At 49.0% G+C, this 24849-nt stretch overlaps 3 protein-coding genes and 1 long non-coding RNA gene across 6 annotated transcripts in view; 1 reads left to right on the top strand and 3 right to left on the bottom strand.

The window, feature by feature from the left end:
* The window catches only part of NISCH (nischarin), a 29231-nt gene extending 26571 nt beyond the window's left edge, over nucleotides 1-2660 (bottom strand). For all 3 annotated transcript variants that reach the window (XR_004359141.1, XR_004359142.1, XM_032699457.1), the window contains exon 1: nucleotides 2474-2660. Coding sequence is in view for 1 of the 3 variants with exons in the window: in XM_032699457.1 (XP_032555348.1) it covers nucleotides 2474-2560 (87 nt within the window). In the remaining 2 variants the exon portion in view is untranslated. The remainder of the gene's footprint in view (nucleotides 1-2473) is intronic.
* Nucleotides 2661-4174: 1514 nt separating this feature from the next.
* Nucleotides 4175-14443, bottom strand: LOC116792331. The gene is made up of 4 exons (XR_004359076.1): nucleotides 13026-14443; nucleotides 9960-10075; nucleotides 7929-8949; nucleotides 4175-6610 (listed from the first exon to the last, which is right to left on the bottom strand). It is a non-coding gene; the product is annotated as an uncharacterized LOC116792331 (long non-coding RNA).
* Nucleotides 7352-13393, top strand: TNNC1 (troponin C1, slow skeletal and cardiac type). Its single transcript, XM_032699203.1, has 6 exons — nucleotides 7352-7424; nucleotides 10911-10941; nucleotides 11240-11386; nucleotides 12283-12397; nucleotides 12501-12637; nucleotides 13267-13393. Exons 1-6 carry the CDS (start codon nucleotides 7401-7403, stop codon nucleotides 13296-13298), a joined length of 486 nt encoding a protein of 161 aa, XP_032555094.1. The 5' UTR covers nucleotides 7352-7400; the 3' UTR covers nucleotides 13299-13393.
* A 4980-nt stretch (nucleotides 14444-19423) lies between the features above and the next one.
* On the bottom strand, nucleotides 19424-22503 carry RPL29 (ribosomal protein L29). The gene is made up of 4 exons (XM_032699204.1): nucleotides 22421-22503; nucleotides 22192-22236; nucleotides 20836-20900; nucleotides 19424-19646 (listed from the first exon to the last, which is right to left on the bottom strand). Exons 2-4 carry the CDS (start codon nucleotides 22226-22228, stop codon nucleotides 19521-19523), a joined length of 228 nt encoding a protein of 75 aa, XP_032555095.1. The 5' UTR covers nucleotides 22229-22236; nucleotides 22421-22503; the 3' UTR covers nucleotides 19424-19520.
* Nucleotides 22504-24849: the final 2346 nt, after the last annotated feature.

The raw sequence follows: 24849 nt of genomic DNA, 5'->3' as shown, positions 1-24849 counted from the left end.
CAGCATCAAGCTGGATCAGCACACACAAGAGAAACACCCTGTAAAACTGCTCAGACTGTACTAACCCTACAGAAAAAAAAACTTCAAAGTGCAGTATTTTTTCCTGCTGGATTTATCCAGACCTTGCCTACCGCCCCAACAACTCCAACAAGAATCACATTTTTAAAAGTACCATCAAAATTACACAGAACTGTGGACTTTCCTGATGTGTTTCACAGGATTTAATTTCACAGCTGTCAAATGGACATCATTAAAGTCCCCTCTATTGCAACTGAGCTCTGAAATACAGAGTACAACAGGAAGCTCTTATGCCAGAAGAAAAACAGCTCTTTCAAGGATGTAAATAGGATGACTGCCATCTGACTACTACATGTTAAAGGATGAAGATGTAGGTGCCTACAGCCTGTATTTCATTCCCCACCTTTACACCATCTAACTTCTTCTGCCTGGTGTAGGTCTTTGTCACGACCTTAAGTACTGCTCATCTTATTTGGAACACTAAACACATCCGCTATTTTTTCTAAACCTTTTCACCTTGTGAATAACTTTGTAAAACTTTTGCTTTCATTGAAAGATCTATTCCTACATTTCTAATGGCTTGGGCCTGACTCATACAAACTGACTGCAGGTTTGGAGTCCTGCTGGCTGTTTGACTAAGTTTACAAACAGGTAAGCTTAGTGCCAGAATGCCTTCAAAAATGCAGCAAGAGAATCAAAGTGGGATCAAATACTGGTAACTCTTGCCTTTCACACACTCTAGTTTTAAAGAGTGCTTTAAATGGCTTTAAAATAGCACGGTATTTCCAGAACTACAATCATTAAAACAGAAATCTGGCCTTAAAAAACCAAGCTTCCTTGGGCTTAGGTGCAGCAGCTTAAAATATTATCCCCAGCAATCAGCTGAGCACCACCTGCAGCAGAGTTACACACCTGAGCTACAGCTCAGTCTGGAAGGTTAATTACCAGAGGCTGGTTCTCCCACAGCACCAGTTTGCAGGCTGAAGCAGCAAAGTAGCTGCTGTTTCACCTCCTGCACCCACCTCCAGTGGAATAAGGGGATAGATGGCACCGACATTTTCCCAACTAAATTCACTTGGTTTTCTCATTCACTCAGATATTGCATAATAGTAATGGAAATTGTCCATCCCAACATTAACAGGTCTTAGTTCACACCTGAAATGGAAGTTTCCAGTCCCCACACCACAGGTCTCACTGTGCCTCTCTGCTGATCGAAGACTGAGAGAACAAACCTGGGGGATGAACCACATCCTAACACACATCGGTGACACACCCCAGCAGTGGCATTTCTGTCAATACACATCATGCAACCGACAGAAAGAGATCAGACAACGCTCAAAGATTTGTGTTAAGCTTCTAACTAACCCCTTCACTGAACGATCAGGACATTTTTGGCTGTAAATATGCAACTCACACCTGACAGTCATTCCCACAAAATCACGTTTCAAGGGCTGTCACCTGGGAGGGAGTTCAGCCCTTCATGTGCTACAGCTGTGCAAAGGCTCTGTCCTATTAACAACTCAGAAATCACTTTCCTGTTGCTTTGTTTTCTCTGGGTACTTCTAAAGAGGCAGGAACGTAAAGCATTACTTGTAACCATCACACAACTTTCTAAATGCTGCCTTTCTAGAACATTGCTACCTTTTCCTTTTAGGTTTCTACATCAGGAAGAAGCCTGATGCCATCATGTGCATTCTACCCAAAAAAAATTTACACTAAAATAAAGCAGAAGCAGAAAACATTTTTTAGTTATATAACTAAAGGGTGGTGTGCTCAAGGCATATTCTGTCTGCAATTATGCTGAGGTTTGTTTTATGATGAGCTTCTTCCTGAAAAACAGACCAATTAACTCTTGGTAGGATGCAACCAGACAAAACAAGTTATACATCAAAAATACCATTCCTTCCCCAACAAGAATACTGCTGACAATCAGCCTTTTTTTTTTTTTTTGGTGGGGTGAGAGAAAAACTATCCCAAATCATCTGATTTCCTCTGAAAATAAGATCAGCTTTACAAAAGGGATTTATATGATATTGCCCTCTGAAGGAAGGATTTCCTATGTGTAGTCTAGCTTTGAAAGCTACGTTCACCCGACAGCAATCTTCCATAAACATACGCACATATACACAGATATAAATGGGCAAGAACACGACACTCGCTCGCTCAGCCTCCACCTCTCCCACCGGACCAAGGCTCCGCGGAGCTCGGGGCCGGTTCTCCCGGCTGAGCCCCCGCTCCCAGGCGGCTCCTTCCCCCGGGCACAGCGCATAAAACCCCTCGGAAACTTGTGCCAAATGTCTCCCGCTCCGTGCTCAGCGTGGGCACAGCCCCTGCCCGGGCGCTGCTGCCGGAGACACCCCGGCAGCGAGACCCGGCCTCCCCCGCTCCCCGGCCCCGCTGAGGCGGCGGCCCCGCTCCCCCGCTCCGCCCCGGCACGTCCCGCACGGCCCCGCACCGTGTATGTGTCCACCAGCTCGGAGCCCAGGACCCGGGCCTCCCGCGGGGGCTCCTCGCCGTCCTCGCCTCCCGCCGCCGCCTCCATGTCGCCGGGAGAAGCGCCGGGGCGCGGCCGCTCAGGCCGTCACGGCTCCCCCGCGGCCGCCGCCGCCCGCACCCGCCGCCCGCCCGGCCCGCGCTGCCGCCGCCGCCACCATCTTGGACCGACCCCCTCAGGGTGCGGCGGGCCCCGCCCGAGCCCTTTTATGGGCGGGCGGGGAGGGGCGGGGCTTCAATAGAGGGGCGGGACTTGTTTCTTGGGGTGGGGCCTGGCGCTGTAGGGGCGGGGCCATGGCCCGGGGAGGCGGGGTTACGTGTGTCGGGGCGCGCATGCGCGGTGGCTCTGCACGGGGTGTTCGCTCAGTGTTGCCCAGAGCAATGGAATCCAGTGGAAGCCAGTGGAATTCGACCCAATGAAAGCCAATGCAGTCTAGTGGAATCCAGTGGAATCCAATGCAGTGCAATGCAATTCAGTGGAATCCAACAGAATCCAATGCAATCCAGTCCAACTGAATCCCGTGGAATCCAATGCAATGCAATGCAACCCATCCCAACCCAACCCAGTGCAACTCAACCCAATCCAATGCAATCCAGTACAATGCAATCCAACGCAATGCAATCCAATGGAATGTTATGCGATGCAATCCAACCCAACCCAGTGCAATCCAATCCAATCCAGTGCAAAGCTGCCCAGGGCTGAGCTCCCTCCCAGTGCTGCGGCAGTGCTGCTGCTCCACGACCATCCACAGCTGGAGGCAGTGCTGGCAGTCCACAGCTGCAGGCAGCCCCTGGCACAGATCTGTGGCCACCAAGGGCTGCTGAAAGCTTGGGTGCTGTCACATTGGGCCAAGACACCACTGCAGAGGTTCTGTGACTGATCTGTCTGATGCCACCCCAAAGCCAAAGCTGAGGAGCTGATGGGCCAGATCTCAGGAGTGAGCCCACTGTGAACTTGAGGTGTTGTTTTGGGTGTTTCACTGGCATCATGGACTTGGCTTGCCTCAGTGCACTGCCCCACTGAGCACAGGGAAGCATTTCAAGCCCGTGCATGCTAAGTGGATCTTGCCAGGAATTTGTGGAACTCGTAACAGAGAAGCTAAAGGATGGGGAACAAACCCTCCTCAACCTTTTCCCCATGAATCCACGTTGCCCTGAGGGGGTGTCACAGGATGGCAGCTTTTCTGTTGGGCTCAGTAGGCACCCCAGGAAAGGAAAGTTCAGGGAGAGAGAAAATATGAGTTTTTTAGGAGTCTTCGACTGTTAAAGTTAAAAGACTATCTAGAAAGGTTGTATTTTAGGCAGAGGGATGCATCAAGCATCCATCAATGCTTTGGAAGAAACTCTGCGTTACATTATACATGGAGGGATTTCATTATGCACCATCAAGTCACAGGAGATTTGGGGGAAAAAAAGGACCTTCCAGCAAAATGAAGGTGACACCTCTCTGTCCTTCCTTGTGCTACCTCAGAGAGGATGCAATTAGCTCAGTATGGTGTCATTAACAACACCAGAAGTGCCAAATGCCCTGGCTGGATGTATGGACCTGCAGAGCCCATGCTGGTGTCTGGCAGATGCCTCCAGGGCTAGGGTAGCAGATGAGCAAATACACCTCTGCAAATGAAGCTGGATAAAACCATTTTGATTTTATTTTCACTGAAAAATGCTTTCTGTTGGTCAGGATGTAGCTGAAGGATGATGCGTGCCAGGAGAAAACACGTGTAGTGCAGGCAAACCAAGAGGGATTTTCTGTTGCTGTCCCAGCATCAGGAGCTGCTGCTGAGCTCAGCCTCTTCATGAGATAATAAGTGGGTTTGGAGAGCAACTTTAATTAAGCTTCCTCTCAATGTCCCGTCTCCTTAATTAAACAACAATTTGCAGCACTGGCGCGCCTGTCGGTTGCGATCAGTTCCCTTCTCCTCCTCCTAAAGCAGTTCCCGCCTGCGGGCACAGAGGTGGCTCCTGGTGTGACAGCCCTGTCTTGGCTCACAGAGAAGATGAAAGGGGGCAAATGGGGGCTTGTTCGGCAAAAGGTCTCTGAGGTGAATTTAGAAAGCAGTGAATTAAAGAACTTCAATGGTGGTGGGTCTGGCCTCTCCTAGGGCCAGTGCCTGATGCAGGGAAGAGGGATGCTGGAGAGTTTTGCTGCAGTTTGGAACTACAACAGAAACCAAGGAGCCTTGCAAACAGCCCTGACCCCAAACAAAATTGCATCTTAGTTGGGCTTCTGCTTTGTATTTCCCTGCATTTGAACTGAAGGATGCCTCTGCGAGTTTTGCCCTGGATTACAGCTGTTTGGAAATGCAAACCTAATCTGAGATTTTGGAGGAAAAAAGCACGGTAAAACCTTCTGTTTGTCTTGGTACCTTGGACTGACTGACAAGTGTGGCAGCGTGTCAGGGTGCAGCTGGAGCCCAAGCTGACATGTTGTACCTGACCACAGTGACAGCTGGCGTGCCACCAAGCCAGCCATGCCCGGATTAAGGGCACTTGAGCTGGCAGCCCTCCCCAGGCTATAGATAGCCACGCTCCATCTCTGCCCTGGGTCTCACACGGAGAGGCAAGAGAAGTAGCAGGAGTGGATGGTTATCCCCAGGACACTCCATACCTGTAGCAGCCTCCCCCTGCCCTGTGCATGGCAGAGGCTCTGGGTTTCTCTACAAAACCCCAATTCTTTTGTAAGCAAAGAACTTCAAAGAGACAGGGGATGCTGGAAGCTTTGTCTCCAAGCAGCAGGCGGGGAGGCAGTGGTTGGCATGATGCCCCTCGCTTGTGCCTCATTCCCTGGGAGGAACATCATCTCCTGTCGCCAGATGGATTTCATCCTTTCCCTCCAGGCACAGCTCTGTTTTGTAAGTCCCTGTTCGTATCAGACGTTTGCAGAAGTGCAGCCATCCCACGTCAGTGTGTATGGTGGCAGTGGCCCAGATTTCCTCTAAGCAGAGATTCTTCTTCCACATCCCAACCTGAATTTCATCCAGCAGCGCAGCCACAACCTTTTAAAGGCCATGTTAGTGCTCCCATTCCTGCTCTGCATTGGCCTTGGATACATTCTGACGCATCCCAGGGGCTGTTTTCAGAGGGGTGACTCAGAGCCATCACCTCCCAGGGTGGAGGGACAGGGCCAGGCGTGATTCCTCACACTTGTACTGCCCAGTGCTGGTACTTGCAGTGGATCCTGAGGGGAGAAAGTAACCAGGGGCACGGGTTTGCTTTGGGGCAGCACTTCACTGGGAAGGTCTCTGAGGTTGCCCAGGAGGTTCTGTGGGATGGTTTAATTGTGGATGACAGCAGGTCCTTCATCCCATCCTGTGATCTCACCTAAGGACAGGCTCCAATGTCCTTTAACAAAATAACTACTTCCCTTTGCAGCTTTTCCTGCTTTTTCTGTGTTCAAGGCAACCAAAATATTAACAGGTTCCAACTCTCAAGACTAACTGCTTCAAAAATTAATTCCTTAAATGCAACTATTTTCCTTGCTATTCCATCTGGAGGCAGATCTGGGCTGAAGCTGTGTAAATCAAGGCCAGTGGGTACCCGCAGGACCACAGTTCCTAACAAGTTAATCCTTCAGGACTCAAAACCTGGGTGGATGTAGTGTGGGGACAGCTCTGTGCTCAGCCATGTCCTCACTTTGTGCTGACACCAGCAGGGTCCCTGATTAACGCTGCTTTGGCTGGGCATTCCACAGGGACAGCAGGTTTTTCCACGCAGTATGATTCCTCTTAAACGGAGAAGGGATTTTAGAAAGGATGAAACCTAACAGCTGCACCAGTATTATTTTCTGTTTTGCTAACTAACGCTGGTGTGAGCCAACTGGAGGTGGGACTTTGTATCCTGAGGTGCCAGAGCCATCCATAGCCCCTCTGGACACAAGAGGGAGTCCTGAATCACTAAAAGGAGAGGTTTGACTTCGGTTGCTGGATTAAATCGCTTTTTCCTGGACTAAGAAAACGCTGCTCATCACTTGGAGGTTTTTGGTGTGTTTTGCTTTCCACCGTGGAGGGGTAAATCCACGGTAAATCCAGGAGTGTGGATTTTAGCCATTTGCAGTGGGGACGGGTCATCTTGCTGGTTGAGTGAAATGAGTCCCAGTTTCCTAAAAAACCAGGAATTATCCCTGAAATCAAGCAGAGTTGTTACCCCTCTTTTTGGTAACTGACCCCCCCCCCCCCCCCCCCCCGATTTTCAGCCCCAGCTGCAAACAGGAGCTTGAGGCAAAGCTCCATCTGCTTCCGCACTTCTCTCCATGGCATTGGGAGTGCAAATTCCCCCTATCCTTGGCACCCGCCCGCACATGGCATCGGCTCCTCCCAGAACATCAGCCCTGGCTGCCTGTCCTCCATGGGTTTGGGGATACCCGGTAGAGGGGACAGGGGGCCCCGACACCCTCTGCTCCCACTGCCCCGGGGGCACATTTGCTGCTAAACAGGGATATTTTGGGAGACATGCCTTTCCCGTATCACCCAATTTAATTAGGCACAGGATGATCTCTGTATCGCAGCTTCCAGGGGGAACACGCTGGAGGTGGAGGTGACACGGTGGCACGTGTCCAGTCAGGAGAGCTAAGTACCGCTACATATCAGCAATTTCGGCAGCACTGGCTGAAAGTGCTCGCTTGTTCCCACAACAAAGTCACGAGGAAAACTCCAGCTGCCCCCGGAGCGGGGCTGGGGCTGGCCCCGGACGTGCCAGCCTCAGGCTCGGCGGTGTCCCCATCCCAAGGCATGCAGGCGAGGCATTCCTGTGGGGCCGGGCATGCGGGGCTGCCGGTGGGCTGGTCCCAGCCCCCGGGGCGGGCAGCCCCCTATATCAGCCGGGCCAGCGGGGGCAGAGCCAGCAGAGTGTGACCGTGACATCCCCCGGACCCTCACCCGCCCTCTCCAGCCATGGATGACATTTATAAGGCAGCGGTGAGTGCCTCCCTTCGGGGCTGTGGTTTGGGGAGAGGGGTCTAAAAGGGATTTTGGGGGATTTTGTAGTAGATTCCCCATAGCTTTAATTCAATCGAGAAATGCAAATAAGAAATAATTATAGAGCAGCAACTTTTAGTCAACATCCTCATCCAGGACACACAGACCTTTCTCGCTGATGGCTCTGGAGGTTTCACGCTCCTTTTATAAGTGTGAAACTCTCAACAGTGCTGCTAAATTATTTACAAGTAGTCCCCTGGTTCCCTGCTGTAAAGCAGGGAGATGCTTCATAGGTGAAGTTATAAATCTCAACCAAACATTCAAACTTTAAGAGGTGGCTGCTGGTTTTAGCCCAGATCTAGCAGAGCAGCATTTCCCAGGAAGGAAACATTATTTTTATGGGTTAAACCTCAGCCTCTTCTTTCTGGTACTTTATATTCTGCAATTGCTATGTTTTCCCCCTCCTTAGCTGAATATTTGTTTTTTTCTAAATTATATCCAAACCTTCTCCTCAGCTTTGCTGCTCCTGCTATCTGCTGTGCAGGATCCAGAATGTGAGCTATGCACTGGGGAACGTGGAGCATCCTCATGGCTATTTTAACTTCCACAGCTGCATGCTGCACTCTCTGTGTAAACCCAAACTATTTGGTCTGTAATACGAACACTGCATTATTCCGTAACGTAGACAGACAGTGATGTGCGTGTGGAATAAGGATGAAAATAGATTCCGGATTGTGTGGATTGCTACTGCATCCCTTCCATAACTGGAGTTACAGTAAGAGCTTTTTGGTGCCTTTTTAAATTTTTTTTTTTAATTTGTAGTTGACCAGCTTTGATTTTAACCAAGCGCACAAAAAAATACATCATACAAGTCCTATTTTAATTACGGGGTTTTTAGAGGGAAGGAATATAGCACTCGGTAGGTAGTTAAAGAAAAAATCCCTCAATGCTCACACCTTTCTTGTCCTTTGATCAGCCCTGAACCTCGTTAAATGGAACCCCCGTAGTGATCCTGACAGTGTGAAAAGGCTCAGGGAAGGCTGAGTCCCTCAACCAACACCTCCAAAAGGGAGGAAAATGGAACCTGTAAAATCAAAGAAAATCCAGGCCTTTCTAATGAAGGTTTTTAATTAAATACGTTCTCTGTGACTCAAGGCACCGGCCCTCTCCTCATTGTACAGGGACCACATGCCCATAATTAGGTAAATGTGAGGCTTGAGTCCTGGGCATTTACTGCCAGCACCTTTACAGAGGCCAAACAAGTCCAAGCTAGGCACAGCTGAGACAAACAGCATTTTTGTGGATCTATTTCCCGCAGTTTTAACTATAAGAAAACATTTACCTGGAAAAAAAACTGAAGAATTTCAATTTCCCCTATGTGACGTCAATGGAACCATGGGATAGATGGAGAGGAGAGCTGATAAAAGCAAAATACAGCAGATTTGGTGTTACCACGGCTGCTGCAGCGCTGTGACCTCCGAGCTCAGAGCTTGCCTTCCCCCACTTCAGCCAGAGAAACCTGTCCCTGCAATGATGTGGAGGGAAAAGAGGAATAAATCTGCAAACAGCACCCATGTCCAGAGGGCACTTTGAACAGGTCAAGAGACATCTCTATGATAAAAATATTGCTCTGTAGTTACAACGCATTTAATTTACATACACCACATCTACCGCTTCAGTAGTCAAGGAAGCTTCAAAAGTGAATATTTTTGTATTTTCCACATGCTGATGGCATATATTAATGGCATCATATTTATGCCAAATTCCCTACATGCAGCCAGAGAACCCAGTGGATTTTCATCTTGCCCACTCATGCCTAGATAAGGGTGTGCAAACCCAAAGCTATTTTGGGAACATTTTTAGGCTCTGTTAAGCGGTGCTTAGAACAGTGCCAGGGACGAGTGTCCAGATAAAGGGCTGCAAGGATAAATTCCAAAGCCTGGGAACAATTGGGGAGCTCATCTTTATCTCCAGCACCTCTCACCCAGGCTTATAAATAGAGACTGCCCCAAGAGGGTCATGTTACGGAGCAGGATGGTGGCTGTGGGGCCAAGGGAGCGTGGCTGCTGCCCTTGCTCTGCCCAAACAATATCCTCTGAGGGCTGGCTGCTGCCTGCCTGCCTTCAGCAGCACCAGGGACAAAGTGGGCTTGGGTTTCCTCCAGCAGTGGAGGAAAATCCTGCCACCGCCCTTTGCGCTTCCTGACTTGAAAGTCTTCACCTCCTGGTGCACAGGAAGCAGGATAAAGGCTCTCTGCCTGCTTCCCACGGGCTCTGTCCTGCTAAGGAAAGGTACTTTCCCTGCCTCTTGCTGCAAGTAGGAAGGTTTTCCAGCTGGCTTTTGCAAAACCATTGCTCTTTGGGGTCAAAAGACTCAGCTTTCCCTCAAAGACAAGGTGCCACAACCTGGGATCGTGGGGTTTTGCCTCAACCAAAACATGGCAGGGATGGGTGTTGGGGACTGTTTGCATTGGGATGGCAGCAAGGAGACTTTAGAGGGGTCAGACACCCTCTGTGCAGGCAGAGGGGGTCATACCTGGCTGGCTCCAGAGAGGCTGTTGACCAGCATAGGAAGGGTCAGTGTTTTCATGGATGCTGTAAAAGGGGCAGTTGGACACGGTGGTGAGGTCAGCAATTTTAGATAAGCAGTACCTGCAGGCAGGAATGAAGCCAAAGAGAGAAATGCACTTAGACAGGTATGGCACAGAGCTGACTGATCTCTCTTTGCTCTCCTTAGTGATTATTTTCGTTAATTCATACTAACTAATGAGCTCCCACTGATGGTCTGAGGGAATTGAATTAGGGCAGAGTTTAGGAACAATCTGCCAGTCCATTTCAGCTAATGCCTAATGGATCCACAGGCCATTTCTTCAGGGAGATTCCCAAAACAGGCTAAAGGGAATAGCAGCCCTCTTCAGAGTCAAGACCCTTTGTAATAACACTGACTCAGATGGAAGTAAAGCAGTTAATACTCTAGGTAGTGCAGGCAGTTTCCTGAATCTAGGGCTGAAAAACAACTACTGGGAATGGTCTTGTCCACCTTTCCCTCCCCAGGGACCTCTCAAGCACATCCCACCTCTGACCTGGGCAGAGCCCACATGTGAGCAGCCCTCAGCAGCGCAGCCATCCCATGGTAAAGGCTGCCAGCAAAAAGAAATTATCCCAAATGGTTGATGGAGGCAAATTCTTTTTCCCAGTGGGACTCCCCTGCCTGTGCAAAGGCTATTTCTGCCATGTAGTAGGAGCTGCTACTCTAGAGAAGTGATGCTTGATTCAAAGGAGATGGGAATAATTGTTTTTTTAAGGAGAATAATCTCTTAGACAAAAAGTTGTGGTGTCAAAACCCCACTGGCTGTACATCCCCTAATACACAAGGGTGACTGTTGTGAGACTTGGCTGATCTTTGCAAAGGCTGTTGAAAAAATAATGTGTCCTGCCAGTGATGCTGACAAAGAAAAATTACTTGGTCTCTGTATTTTTCTTGCAGGTTGAGCAGCTGACAGAAGAGCAAAAAAATGGTAGGTGCATCTTGAACCTGACACCAAACTCCCGAGCCCCTGCCTCAGCAATGACAGTCTGGAAAATGCTTTGGTCAGACTGGTCAGGGCAGGACATGACCCAGGGATCTTGATCCACCAGGATTTCAAGCAAGGCTATGTGTGTGTCCCACCATGCCATGCCTGGGCAGTGCTGAGGGGCATGGGGGGGGAGGCTGTGCTTGGGATGAGCCCCCTGCCCCCAAGGCCACCTGTCTGCAGGGTCAAGGTGCATGACAAGATCCCCTCACATCTCCTCTCTCTCTGTTTCTCTCTCCAGAGTTCAAGGCTGCCTTTGACATCTTCGTGTCGGGGGCAGAGGATGGTTGCATCAGCACCAAGGAGCTGGGGAAGGTGATGCGGATGCTGGGGCAGAACCCCACCCCCGAGGAGCTGCAGGAGATGATAGACGAGGTGGATGAGGACGGTGAGAGATTTGGGTTTCTTCCACTCTCCCAAGCACCATCCCCACATCTGGAGATATGGGGGCCATCTGTGCAGCACTGGCAGGACCCGTGCTGGGGAGTCACAGCTGTAGGGAGCAACCTGCTGTGCTGGGAATTCAAAGGACACCAAACACCCACCAAACTACAGCATTTTTCCTTTAGGAAATTCTCAGGCAAAGAGAAACTATAAAAATTATTATTCCTACAATGATCAGACTGCTTGAACTGATTTTGAGGGGGTACTTTGAAATTGCATAGATCCATTTAAAAAACAAAATGTAGGCTGAATGTAGAAACTGCCATTTCAGAAGTGCCACAGTTACAGGATTCTATCATCAGGAAAGTCTCTCACTGCTCGAGTGTACACAACTCCACATAACTAACTGTCAATACTGATTAAATCAGTGTACTGGTGATCACACATAACAAAATCCACCATGTGCATTTGGGCAGAAATATCATACTAAATAACTGGAAAATAAAAAAAGCAGTTAAAAATCAGGCAGAAAAGGAAAACAGCTGTCTCACTGAAAACAACAGTACTGTACTGTGGGTGCAAAACCACACTGGCATGAATACTTGTCTTCTGGAGCTTTTAATATTAATACCTGGGTGAGATGGACAGGTACCTCCATAGCAGGAATTTCCATTCATCAGTGCTTCTATAAGGATTTTTGCCAAGGCAAAATGACTGGAAAAGGTAAAAATTCAGTGATGAAGTCAGGGCAGGGCATCCTGTGTCTTGAAAACTGCCTCTTGCTGCAGAGCTTCTCTCCTGAGTTTTGATTCTTGGTTGCCAAACGGAAGTGTGATCCCTCCTTGGTGTTGCCCATCCACTCACCGTAGCACCAGCTGATGGTGTCTATTCTGCCTGCAGGCAGCGGCACCGTAGACTTCGATGAGTTCCTTGTTATGATGGTCCGGTGTATGAAAGATGACAGCAAAGGAAAAACCGAAGAGGAACTCTCAGACCTCTTCAGGATGTTTGATAAGTAAGAGCCATGACCATGGCGGGGTTTTGGGAGGGGTGCAACCACCTCAACTCCCCCTCCCCAGTGTGTCTGTCTGCTCCTGAGCTCTTCTGTCCTCTCACAGAAATGCTGATGGCTACATCGACCTCGAGGAGCTGAAGATCATGCTGCAGGCGACAGGAGAGACCATCACCGAGGATGACATAGAAGAACTGATGAAAGATGGGGATAAAAACAATGACGGCAGGATTGACTATGATGGTAGGACTCTTTCTTGCATGTGGTTTGGTCACGAGCCCTTGAGGGAGCCCTGGGCAGCTCCCACGGTCTTGGTTGCCTTCTTGGATGGGCACGAGCTCATGCAGACACTGCTGGGCAATATGTCTGACAGCAGTGTGTGTGCAGAGGGATAGGGGGGTTTCTCGTGCTTGTGAAATGGTAGCAGGAACCTGAGGCTGCCTTCACTGTCCCCATGCTGTGAAGGCCAGCCTGCACTGAAGCGCTGCCAGAGACCTGCCTGTCTCCTCCTACCCTCTCAACACAAGCACCATTTCCAAAATGCCATAGTTTTGAATGTGATGCTGCCAAAACAACCCCCAGACCATTTCCAAGCTGAGTCAGCACCTGTGTCCCTCCCCTGGACACTCACCTCCAGTGTTTTGGTGGCAGCCGAGGGTGATGCAGGGCTCCAGTGACATTTCCAGCAGGAGTCACGAGGAGTCCTCGCCACAGTCAGAGGAGCAGTAGCCATCCACCCTCGGCCTCTTGCACGTTGTGGGGTTGGAAAAGGAGACAGGGCTGGGGAAAACTGCCAAGAGCGCACTTGACAGCTGCGAGAGCACTTCGGTCTCACCTCACACCTCTTCTCTCCAATGTCTTCCCCTTGGCAGAGTTCCTGGAGTTTATGAAGGGGGTTGAATAAATCTGAGGCCCAATGGACAGCTCGAATCTCCTAAATCCCTCCAGCTCTGCATCTCATCTCCTTCACTTAAATCCCCTGGCTACTGGTATGAAGACTGAGTGCTGAGAAGGGTGGCTGGGGGAAATAAAACCTGTTAATACCCAGTGCCTCAGATAGTCTTTCCTTAGAGGTTTAGTGACAGCTTCACCCCGGTCGTGTGCTCATGACTAATGGGGTCACTCCTGGGGGCCACTTCTGGCAAGGTGACATCACAGCTGGAGCTTTAATTCTCCAAGGAGGCATTTTGCTGCCAGCCCAGCGACAAAGTCCATCCAACAGGGCCATCTGCTTGGTGGGGAGCTGTCATCTCCTCACCCCTGCCATGGTGAGAAGGCTCGGGAGCTGGCACTGGTGCCTGCTGGCTTAACTGGAGCATCAGCAGCATTTTAGCAAAGAAATGTGAATTACAAACCACTTAGGCCATCACTGACATCCCTGGGTGAGGGACAGTACCTCTCCTCCCTATTCTCACCTTGCTGTCCTGACAGGACACCCCTTCTTGCCATCCTGATTGTCACCCTGTGGCACATGCAGAAAGAAGACCTCAGTTTTCCTTGGAAACATGAATAAAAGCCATTCCTAAGCTTGACTGGGTGCCTCCTTCCTGTCTGACCCAGCCTGGTGAGGAGCCCCACGGCACCTCATAGTCCTCCTCCAGCCCTGGGTGGGAGCCTCACTGCAATAAGTGAAACACCCAGTTTTCCCTCAGAAATCACATCCATTTGGGCCACAAGAGCCCTGAGCAAGGAAAGACCCCACTTTGGCTCTCAGCTCCCGGGCGCAGGGTGACAGCAGGGCCAAGGAGCCGAGCTGTCCCCAGGGGCCCCAGGCGCCATCTTCTCTGGTCCTGAGGAAGCGCAGCATTCCTTCGGCATTAGCAGCTCTCCCTGCACATAGCTGCCTCCTCCCATCGAATTACAGCCCCAGCACAACTCACACATTGCAGTCGTGTTGCTAAAATCAAACGTTTACCCAAGCAAAATAAACATTGGCAGGGCAAGGCAGGAGGCCGTGTCAGGGCGATGCTGCCCTCAGCCCAGGGTGGCCACACTGCCACAGGCCAGTGCCCCACGTCCACTGCATTGTCCTTCTGCCTTTCTCACAAATCAGCTTTTTCTCCCCTCTCTGTGGAAATAACACCCTGAGCAGCTGTATTTGCTGTGACACTCACTCTCATTTAAAGCAATAATGAAATATTGTAATTCAGGACAAATGGGTCTGAGGTGAAAACAGGCCTGAGAGTGGTTGTCGATTGTTTGGAAGGACATGGCTGCGTCTTTCCTCTGGACAACAAGCACTAAATCTTTTGCTCAACCAGGGCTTGTAACACGAGGAAAACAGAAAATTAACCTGTTAGCTAGATCAGCTGTTTGTCCTTAAAACCCAGGGTATTTTGGGAAGACTCTTAATGCAAATATTGGTTGATGTGCCCAGAGGGGTCTCCCCGAGGGTCCCAAGCCCTCAATACCATAGCTACTGCAGATTCAGCAGGACTCCAGGTACACCAGAAACCAACAGACATGGAAATGTGCTAAGAATTCTGTGATAGGAAATGCTTCCAGGTGTTACAGTCTTCTGTTCCCAATGAATCTGTAGCCTAGAGATTAAAAACAAACACCTTCCACCTCCCCAGTGTAGCAGCAGAAGTCATTTCCCATTGAGACCTGCTTATGAGGACACAACTGAAAAGTGTTTTACCCCAGAGATGGAAACCTCCAGAGAGCTGCAAACACCTGGGCTTCACCCACAAGCAAAGGTGACACCAGCTGTCCCCACACCCACGGACATCCAGCCCGTGGCAACCCACTCCTGCACTCACATCACATCAGGCACCACTGACAGTCCCATTATCTTCCTCTGTCCTGTCCAAATTCCAACATCCAAAAAGGACTTCTCCAAGATACTCTCCACTGCTTACTGAGAGGGTTTGGATCCCTGAAGATTGAATAAGAGAAATAAGGTTAACCCCTTTCCTTCAGTCAGCTGAGTGGCTTGGACTGCACTGTGATCCAGGGAAAAGGATGACTGGAAAGAGCCACCTGGCTCTGTGTGTTGTCCCTCCCCCCTTGGCCCAATGGCACAGGTAGCAGCACACCACGGCCTCACTGGCTGCCTTTACTTTTTTTGAGAGTAAAACAGAGAAGGTGGTGGCTGGAGAGAGAGGACAAAGGTCTTGTAGCAGCTGAAATTTGTTGCTAGAAGAGCAGAAACACTGGGACTATTTAGGCTTTTTCTGTCCTTAGAGCAGAGGTGCCAGCAGGTCACCACGCTCTGCAGGGAGCCACGAAAACTGCTGCCAGGCCGGTCTGCCTTAACACACTGACTGTCCTCCCAGAGCCAGACAGCAAATGCTGCAGGGTGAGGAGCTGTGGGTGGATTTCACTGTTGGCTAAAACACGGGAACAACTGCACGAGGAATGTAACATGACATGACAGGCCGGTGAGTGGGTGAGCTGGCTGAAAAAACAGTCATCAGAAGAGGACTGGCCTGGTTGAAGCCCCCCCAGAGGGGGATGTGCTAACGATGAATGATAACCACCCTGAGTAGTCCATGTATCTGTGCAACTGGACAGAGCCACAGTTCCCAGGCCATTTGATCTGTCTTTACTGGCAGAAGATTTAATTTCTGCCCAGGTTTTCAACTTTATCACTATATTTGAAGCCTCTCTTCAACCCTCAATAAAACTGCTGTATGAACCAAGTGACTGCAGCAAGATCTGAGGAAATTTTGTACACACTGCCCTGATGAAACCTCTGCATCTTGCTTACAGCCATAAATCTGCCACCAGGGCAGTGGCAATGTAACATGAGCTAAGGTACATGGGATAAACACTCCACCATGCCAAAGTCACTGTGGTGTAGGAATACTTGCAACAGCCTTGAAACCTGGGCAAAGCAGAACTCATGTTCTGTTGCTGCTTTTCCTTGACTACACTATTGAAAGGCGACAAAGGGGGACATGTATCCAGCCCTAGTTTTCATTTTCATAGTGAACATCAATATTGCCAGTGAAAGCTGTCCCCCATCAGAGCGTTTCACAGGGCTTTGATTTCTCCTCCCCAGTTCTGTGCTCTTGGCTTTCATTATGATGGTTCTACCTTTGCCAAACGAGCTGATTCAGTATTTGGTTACGTGCCCTTTGCTCTTTTTCTTTTCAAATTGAAGCAAAGAAAGGAGCCAAACTGGAAACTTGATATGAGTCCTCTTAATTGCACAGGGGAGAAATCATCTGCAGCAAGTATGACGTACAGCAGCAGCAAGCATGAGATGTCTAAGAGTCATTAAGCATTGAGATGCTCTCAAGCTCTTTGGCTTCCTGCAGGATACCAAGCACTTAATCACGAGAGTTTTGAAGTTTTTAAATGTCAAAGATGACACAGCTCTGCACAATGGGAATAGTATCAAGTGGGCCACAGCTGCCAGTTCCCCCTCCTGGGCTCTGTATACGTAATGCTCCTAAAAGGGATCTCCAGCCTCACTTCACCAACAGAACTTAAATGATTTCACAATGCAAGAAAAAAAAGAGGAAGACTCATCACAAGGCAATGTCAGCACAGACTCCCCTTCGCAGGTTTTCCTTCTGGGCTCGGGCAACCTGTACGACAAGGAGGGAAGCCACGAACTGAGCTGTCACAGGGTTAGAAAGTCCAATAGGTGGTCAGCTGATGTCAGGGCAGTGTCCCGTGGGACCACCGTGTGTGCAGGGAGCAGACAACAACAAACCTGACACCGACCTGCTGTGGAAGTTCACAAAATTCCTGTCTCCTGCTACACAATGATGCCTGGATTAAGGTTACGTTCCTCTGTGCTGCATTTTGTCACGCAGCCGCTATTTTGGTCAGAAAGTCAGCAAGCCCATATTTGGGAAGCTGTCCCACTGAAGGGCAGCATGAAGGGCAGCGACATGAAAAGGCTGCTTCTGAAGGCAGGCCTGGGGTTGCTGCCTGGAGCCACAGGAAGCCCAAATCTTGCCCGCTGCTTCTCATTAACATGCCAACATCCTCTTCTCAGCCTGACCCTCGCCTCCCTCTCTTCCCTCAAACTGCATCCTGTGGGTGAGCTACTCCCACAATACAAGCCCTCAGGGGAAGACACCAAGGGGGCTGAGATGAAATCTCCCTTCTTATATGGAAAAGTCTTAGTGCTAGAGATTTAAAATGCAGAACTTAAACCGTGTAGGAGAGCTGTAGACACACAGGTGAAGGTCTAAATTGACAAACACTAAGTCCTCTGCTCAGAGGCTTTTTCTTTTGCTCTTGTAACAACATACACCTGCAGCAGACTGACCTTCACTCACACAGCTGGACCAGCCACTCCATTTTCTTCAACACCAGCAACAACCCAAGGGGACATCTCTGCCAGCCAGGTAAGGCTGCTGCTGGGTAGCTGCTGAGCAGCTCTGGGCGAGGGCTGAGCCTGCCAGATTTGCACACTAACCCAAACCACAGCCACACAGTCCTTCCTACCTTTGGAGACAAACTGGCTCAGGCAGGGCAGGCACCAGCCACGCAGCTTGAGAGCCAGCAGGATTTAAGTGCTGTGCATCTGTCTCTGGTGATCTACCACCTGCCAAAGGGAGGATTAAAACCGTGAAGAACCTCTTGCCAGTTGTCCTGGTGTACCTGAGGGTAGCAGGGACCAAGCAACCTTTTGTCACTTTAGTACAGTGACTGCACTCTCTGCAGCACCAAACCCCTCCGGACCCACACGACAATTAACCCCTTTCAGGTGACAAACACCAATCTCCGTAACAGTCCAGGAGCTGCACACTGCAGGAACCAGACAGCTGAGTGCTGCAGACATCATTGACTTCACAAAACCCTCGACCTGTGAGTTTTAAGGCAGCAAATCTCTTTATATTGCTTGGTTTAGGGTGGTATTTCTTATCAGTCGAAACCTATTAAAAAGTAGGAACTGGGAAAGGGCTTTTGAACTCAAGCCAGAAAAAAAATAAAATATTTGCCTTGCTTCAAAGTGGCATTGAATTTTGCTAATTGGATCACCTATTCAAAAAAATCAACGACATTAATTGGATGTTTCAGTTGAAATAATGTTTTTTATCCAGCAGGTGCTTTGCTGCTCTACTGCAGTGAGAAGCTACGTGTAAACTTCCAGCCCTCGGGTGGATCCATGGATTTACCCCACCGGGTGGACAAGCGCTGGAAGTGCAATTTCAGGAAGAGCTGGGCGCATTTTAACAGGTGGTCCACGTCTTGAGCCAGCTTTGCTGGTAAGGGAGACTCGGAGAGTGAAGCCCTCTCCTGGTGTAGAGAAGGACAGCAGAACAAAACCCGGCTGCAAAACCTCCCGGCCTTTTGAATGGGATTTCCCCTCATCTCACACATCAGATTAGGGTACTTCTGTTACTGGAATAAAAGATATTCCCTAAAATACAGAAACTATGATAAAATGCATATCTTTACGTATTTCTAAAACCTTGCACATTCCCATGGGTAGCTCCTTTAACACTTAAATACTTTCAAGTATCTCACAATACAACACACACCAACTCTAAAACTAATTGCTGTGGTCTCATAGCCAGCACTCCTTACTCTCCCATTTTTCAGGATTCCCACAGCTGTAATCACCTTACCCACACAGCAATGCAGTGGAGAAGTAACAGCCTCTGGAAAACTCATCAACTATCACAAGAATTATGGTACATGAGAAAGCGAATTTTACCTGTATTGAATACTGTCACCCAAGAGTACAGGCAACAATGGCTCAAATTTGGATGGAAAGAAACAACTTATTTCTTGTCTAAATTTCAGAGCATCAATCAATAACCATTTCACTACTTGAAAGGAGATTTTGAACTACTAAATGCTCACGATATGTACCAACAATTACAGAAGGACAGCACTGGGGAGGGGGCAGGTGTTTCACTTTTCTTGTGTGGTGGCTGGCAACAAACAAAAACCCCTCTCCAGGTGCTAACAGAGGGGTTTTAACACAAAACCTCACCAGAGTTCTGGTTGTCTTGATCTGCCAGAGAACCAAAACACACACTGGTCACTACTCACAGGCTCAACACACAACTGGCACCGAAAATACAAACCAACTCAAGCTTCTGGAGGGCCCTCAAATTCAGAAGATGAAGGTTTTGTTACATACAATTTTATTTAAAAAAAATGCTGTAACACACATGCTAATAGGAAAATTGGTTCTTTTCATTAAATCCCATTAGTCCTTTTTCTGCTGAGCAGCCTGCTGAGCTGCCTGCTTGGCATTGTTGGCCTGCATCTTCTTCAACCCCTTCTTGTTGTGTTTCTTTGCAAATCTCATGTTCCTCAGAAACTTGGGATCAACCTATAAAAAACAGGGGAAAATAAGCCATGTTGTAGAAGGAATCTGTAAAAACATACATATCTTTAGTTTGTTTTAATTATTCCCAAATGCTGGCTGTGACTAATTCAGATTTTTTTCCCTGATTTTTTGATAAAATTGTTCTAGCCACCTGTAACCATCCTTTAATAGCTGTTTTCCTTAATTGCCATACACAAAAAAAAAATCCAATACTCCAGCAATAAACCCACAGAAAGGACAAGTAAAGCTGTAAACAAGGCAAACTTCATTTCCATGTCACAGACATTCTGGATCTGCAGTACCACAAATCAACCTTGGCAGCTGAGCACATACACATATAATCCTTGGGCAGAGACCAATGCTGCTTCCTCAGGTCTTTCCTTTTTACATTAAAGGCAAAAAACCCAGTACAGAGAAGAGCAGCACTTCAGTTTTTGTCAGCTCCTGGCTGGCACATCCTGTCATGGCTGAGACCAATGCTCAGAACTATCAGCTATTGCTGTACTGAGAAACATTTGCTATTTCTCTTTAAAAAGAATTTTAACCAGCACAGAGGAGCATCAGGATTTTGTCCTCTTAACCCATGCACAGTGTGAGGGGACTGCTGGACTGTTTGGAGGGGCAGGACTGAACCCTCACTGAGCTTTGCAGATGCTTTTACATCACATCCAAAAACCTGATCATCACACCTACAAGCCAAATGGAGTCACAGCCCTGCCCAAATCCAAGGTGTCCTGTTTTCACTTTCAAGTGTGGAAAAACATACTGTTCTATCACTTGGAAAATCTCAGGAAAAAAGCAATATACTCTCACTTTCATGTATTCTGCCCAGAAATACCAATTCTTCTCATTTTGTGACTGAAAATTCTCTGGATTAGAACAATTTTGAAGGGTACAGAGAAAGAGACACATCAGGACTCAAAAGAGAGAGGAACCATCCAGCTGACAGGTGTTTGTTTCACTAGAAGCAGCAGTTAGTGATGCCCACCAGAGCAGGACACAGACAAAACTGGCCAATAACTTAAATGCAGTTTCATAAACATACAAGGAGAGATTTCACTTGGGCTAGAAATATCACAGCTGCATGAAAGGCAAGCAGAAGATATAACAGAAACCAAATACAAATACTGGGGGTTTTCATGGTTAAACCTCAGTGGCTCAATGTCCTGGGAATACCAATGGAAATACTCACCCCTTTGAGAGATTCATATCGATGGGACCTGGGTTTCTTGATGCCATTTCTGTGCCACTTGCGGGCTGTGTGGAAAACAAGAAAATTATTTAAATGACAATTTCTGCTATTATTAAGCAGCTGCAAGAGCTTCCTTTTAAGTGTACCTGATTATCAACACAATGTGGAACAGAAAATTTTCAAACCTTTTCTTGTCCCAAAGAATCTTGAATTTTAAGAGCACACCTCTATTCACGTCCCTCTACACAGAGTTCTCGGCACTGCAGGGTTTTCCAATCTTAAGATTTCAGGCTCCTCATTCCCTAATAACCCACCAGTGGCAGCACCACCAGCACAGTAAAAGGCCTCAGTCATTAAAAGCTGAGAGTTAGTGTCACTCCCAACTGTAAAGGACCAAGCAGGACCTACTTGTGGCCTTTGCTAACTTACAGCACTGATGAGAAGATCCAAAAAAAACCCTATTTTATCAACATGCTCATCTTTGGATGGCACAGTATCACAGTCTGAACACCATCCAGTAGCATTATGGAATCCCAGAACCAGGAAGCGACCATTAGGATCACCTCATTCCCCCTGCAGGGACACCTTCCACTAGCCCAGGTTGCTCCAAACACCATCCAACCCGGCCTTGGACACTTGCAGGGATGGATGGGGCAGCCACAGCTTCTCTGGGCAACCTGTGCCAGGGCCTCACCACCCTCACAGGAAGAATTCCTTCCTAACATCCAAACTAAACTCTGTCAGTGTGAAGCCATTCCCCCTTGTCCTGTCACTGCACACTCTTGTAAAAGACTCCCTCTCCATACTCAGTGATGATCATCACAGGATCAATTAGATTGGAAAACACCTCTGAGGTCATCAAGTCCAACTTATCACCAAACACCACACTGTCAACCAGACCATGGCATTCAGTGCCACATCCAGTCTTTCCTTAAACACCTCCAGGGACAGTGACTCCACCACCTCCCTGGGCAGCCCATTCCAATATTAAATCATCCTTTCTGTGGAGAACTTCTTCCTGATGTCCAACCTAAACCTGCCCTGGTGCAGCTTAAGACTGTGCCCTCTTGTCCTGTTGCTTGCTGCCTGAGAAAAGAGACCGTTTCAAACACGAAACTTGCAAACATGAAACTTGCCTTTTTCCTGGTTACCTATTAGTTCTATACTGAGCCCAGACAAGCCTTGACTCTCACCAAGCTCTTTACTACAAACACACCACTCTACCCCGCACGCCACCACCTCTCCTCGCTGCAAAGCCCCCCGGCAGCCTGCGCTGCCACAACCGCAGGTCACAGCAGCAGGTCAAAGCCCCTCGGCCCACGCCGCCCCTCCCCGCAGCCCCTCAGCCCCGCTCACACTGGTTGTGCGTGGTGTGGTTCTTGGACTTGGCCATGGTCGCACCTGCGGGAGAAACACACACGGCTCAGCAGGGGGGGCCAGCAGGGGAGAAGCTCCCGCCCAGCGCCCGCCCGGCCCGAGCCCCGCTTATCGCCCCTCTCCGACACCCTCCAGCCCGGCCCGGCCCCTCCCGGGGCCCGGATGGGTCCGGATGGTGCCGATGTCCCAGTGTCGGGCCCGCCCTCACCAGAGCCACTTCACCGCCGCCGGGCCGGAAGAGACGGGGTACCGCGGGGGCTGCCGGGAAAGGGCGCCGCGCCGGAACCCCGCGCACCGTGGTTCCGCCTGGCGGTGGTTCCGCCCCGCAGTCTCCCCGCTGCCCGCAACGCGCTACTGCTCTGTGTCCACCCCGCAGCGGCCTCGCTCCCGCGCCGGGACACCCCGCAACACTCAGCGATGTGGCGGACCCCAGCCCCTGGGGACACTGCTCCGCTTAACAGCACTGTCCGCAACAACACGGTCCCCACACCAACATGTCCCCTGCCATGGCCGCTGCCCGCCCAGGGGAGGGAGGCGGGTCCCGAGGTCCCTGTACGCTGAGGTTTATCCTCTCGTTCCGCCACACTCGGGCAAGGCAGGCACACACGGGCAGTGTTCCTCACGGCAGGGTCACTGAGCGCCGTTCGTCTTTATCTGTGTTTGCTTTCAAACGCCTCGAGTGCTGTGTCCAGTTCTGGGCCCCTCAGTTTAGGAAGGATGTTGAGGGGCTGGAGCGTGTCCAGAGAAGGGCAACGAGGCTGGTGAAGCGTCTGGAGCACAAGTCCTATGAGGAGCCGCTGAGGGAGCTGGGGGTGTTTATCCTGGAGAGGAGGAGGCTCAGGGGAGACCTCATCACTCTCTACAACTCCCTATTAGGAGGGTGTAGCCAGGTGGGGGTCGGGCTCTTCTCCAGGTAACCAGCAATAGGACATATTTTTATGGCATTGCTTTTATTTTACAATGAGAGGCACAAGTGAATTGTCTAAAGTAACCCAGACTGGAAAAGATAGCCCAGAGACCAAAAGCCCCAGGACCAGTACATGGGAGAGAGACCTGGACATTTTTTTCAGTCATTCAGTGGTTGCTTGCAGAGCAATTGCTTCTCTGCCTCAGGTTCAGATACTTGTGAACAAGTTCTTTCTATTACAAAAATAGAGAAAAATAGATGAAAAATAGCAATATTCTTTTACTGGCATTTTGCAGCTGGAGTACAAAAGTCTGCTCAAAATCCTCCTTGATAGGCAAACTTCTGACTTTCTAAACTCTGTTGTTTTTTTTAAATTCCTTTCACTGTAGTGAGCTGCAGTCTTTACTCGTACATCACTGTGGCCAGCTGATTGCAGCCAACAGCAGAGGGAAATCCTGACTTTCCTGATAGTGCAAAGAACTGAGCTCAGTGAGAAACAGAACTGAGTCCTAGAGGTGTGTTTGCCTCCATTGCATTGCAGAAGGCAGAGAGAAACAGGCTGCCAGGTGCCCTTATGTTAGCCATTAGATTACGAAAACTCTTGATCTTTTCCACTCATTTCTGAGCCTTCCTTCATAGGAAGAAACAAAAGAGTTTATTTTATGGTTTCATCTACCTTTTCCAAGTTCTTTCAGTATTCTGCTGCAATTGTTGCTGTTGGAGCTCCCTGGGAGTCTTTCCCAGCTGCTGGTGGGACCACATAGGATGAGCACTCAGACAGGTGGGGACAAGAGAAGCTGTGCTTAATGCCCGGTGAAATACAAGACCTGTAACATAAATTATTAAAATAAAACTGTGGAAGAGTGTTCAGTTTACAGGGCTGAGTGTAACATATTCAGGGTGGTTTATAAATCACTGCAAACCAATGCAGAATATCAAGTAAAAAGGATGATCCAAGGCAGGATCAAGACCTGTGTGCACCACTGGGTGATCAAGCCCCCTTGAATTTGTGCTCTGATGAGCTGCCACGTCTCTAATTATGGCACTGCTGGGAATGATTGGCCAGTTCAAAACCTTTAACCATACTTTTAGTTATTACAGACTTAATTAGCGTATGTTACCCCAAGTGTCCTCTATTAAAGGAGCTGTGCTCATTAAATAGGATTGTAAGTACTCCAGCAGGAAAACAATTATGAAAAAAATCCTAGGTTAACATAAAAATCTCGCAGTGCCTTTGAGGACCGTGTTATCTCAGTCACTGTCCTTGCATCACACACGTTTATGCCGAGGGATCTCTGTTGGGTTTGTCACAGTTTTCATGCTGACACCACATTTCAGCAGACTCCCCTAACCTTGCCTCCTCCCTCCCTGTGAGCTGACATTTGTCTTGGGGTAATGAATTACCACAGCTATTCCCATTTAGTAATGCCAGGGACTCAGAGAACTCAGTGCCCAGGCCAAGCACTCTGCAGGTATAAACCAGGAAAACATCACTAATTTCTGGGGGACCACTGTGATCCACCCCAAAAGGATATGGACTGGGGTTTGTTGACACCTGATGCAATATTACGTAGGTGTTCTGATATTATATATTCTGATACATTTAAGGAAGATGTCACATGTGAGAAACTTCTCCCAAAATGTCTCAGGGCTCAGGCAGCTGCCACAGCCAATGCTGAGAGGTGAACAAAGCAAGAGGTGCCTTAGGTGCCTCCCTTGAGCACTGCTTG

This window comes from Chiroxiphia lanceolata, chromosome 11, assembly GCF_009829145.1.
Source record: "Chiroxiphia lanceolata isolate bChiLan1 chromosome 11, bChiLan1.pri, whole genome shotgun sequence".
Classification (NCBI taxonomy): Eukaryota; Metazoa; Chordata; class Aves; order Passeriformes; family Pipridae; genus Chiroxiphia; species Chiroxiphia lanceolata.
This window is presented reverse-complemented; position numbering and strand designations above follow the sequence as displayed.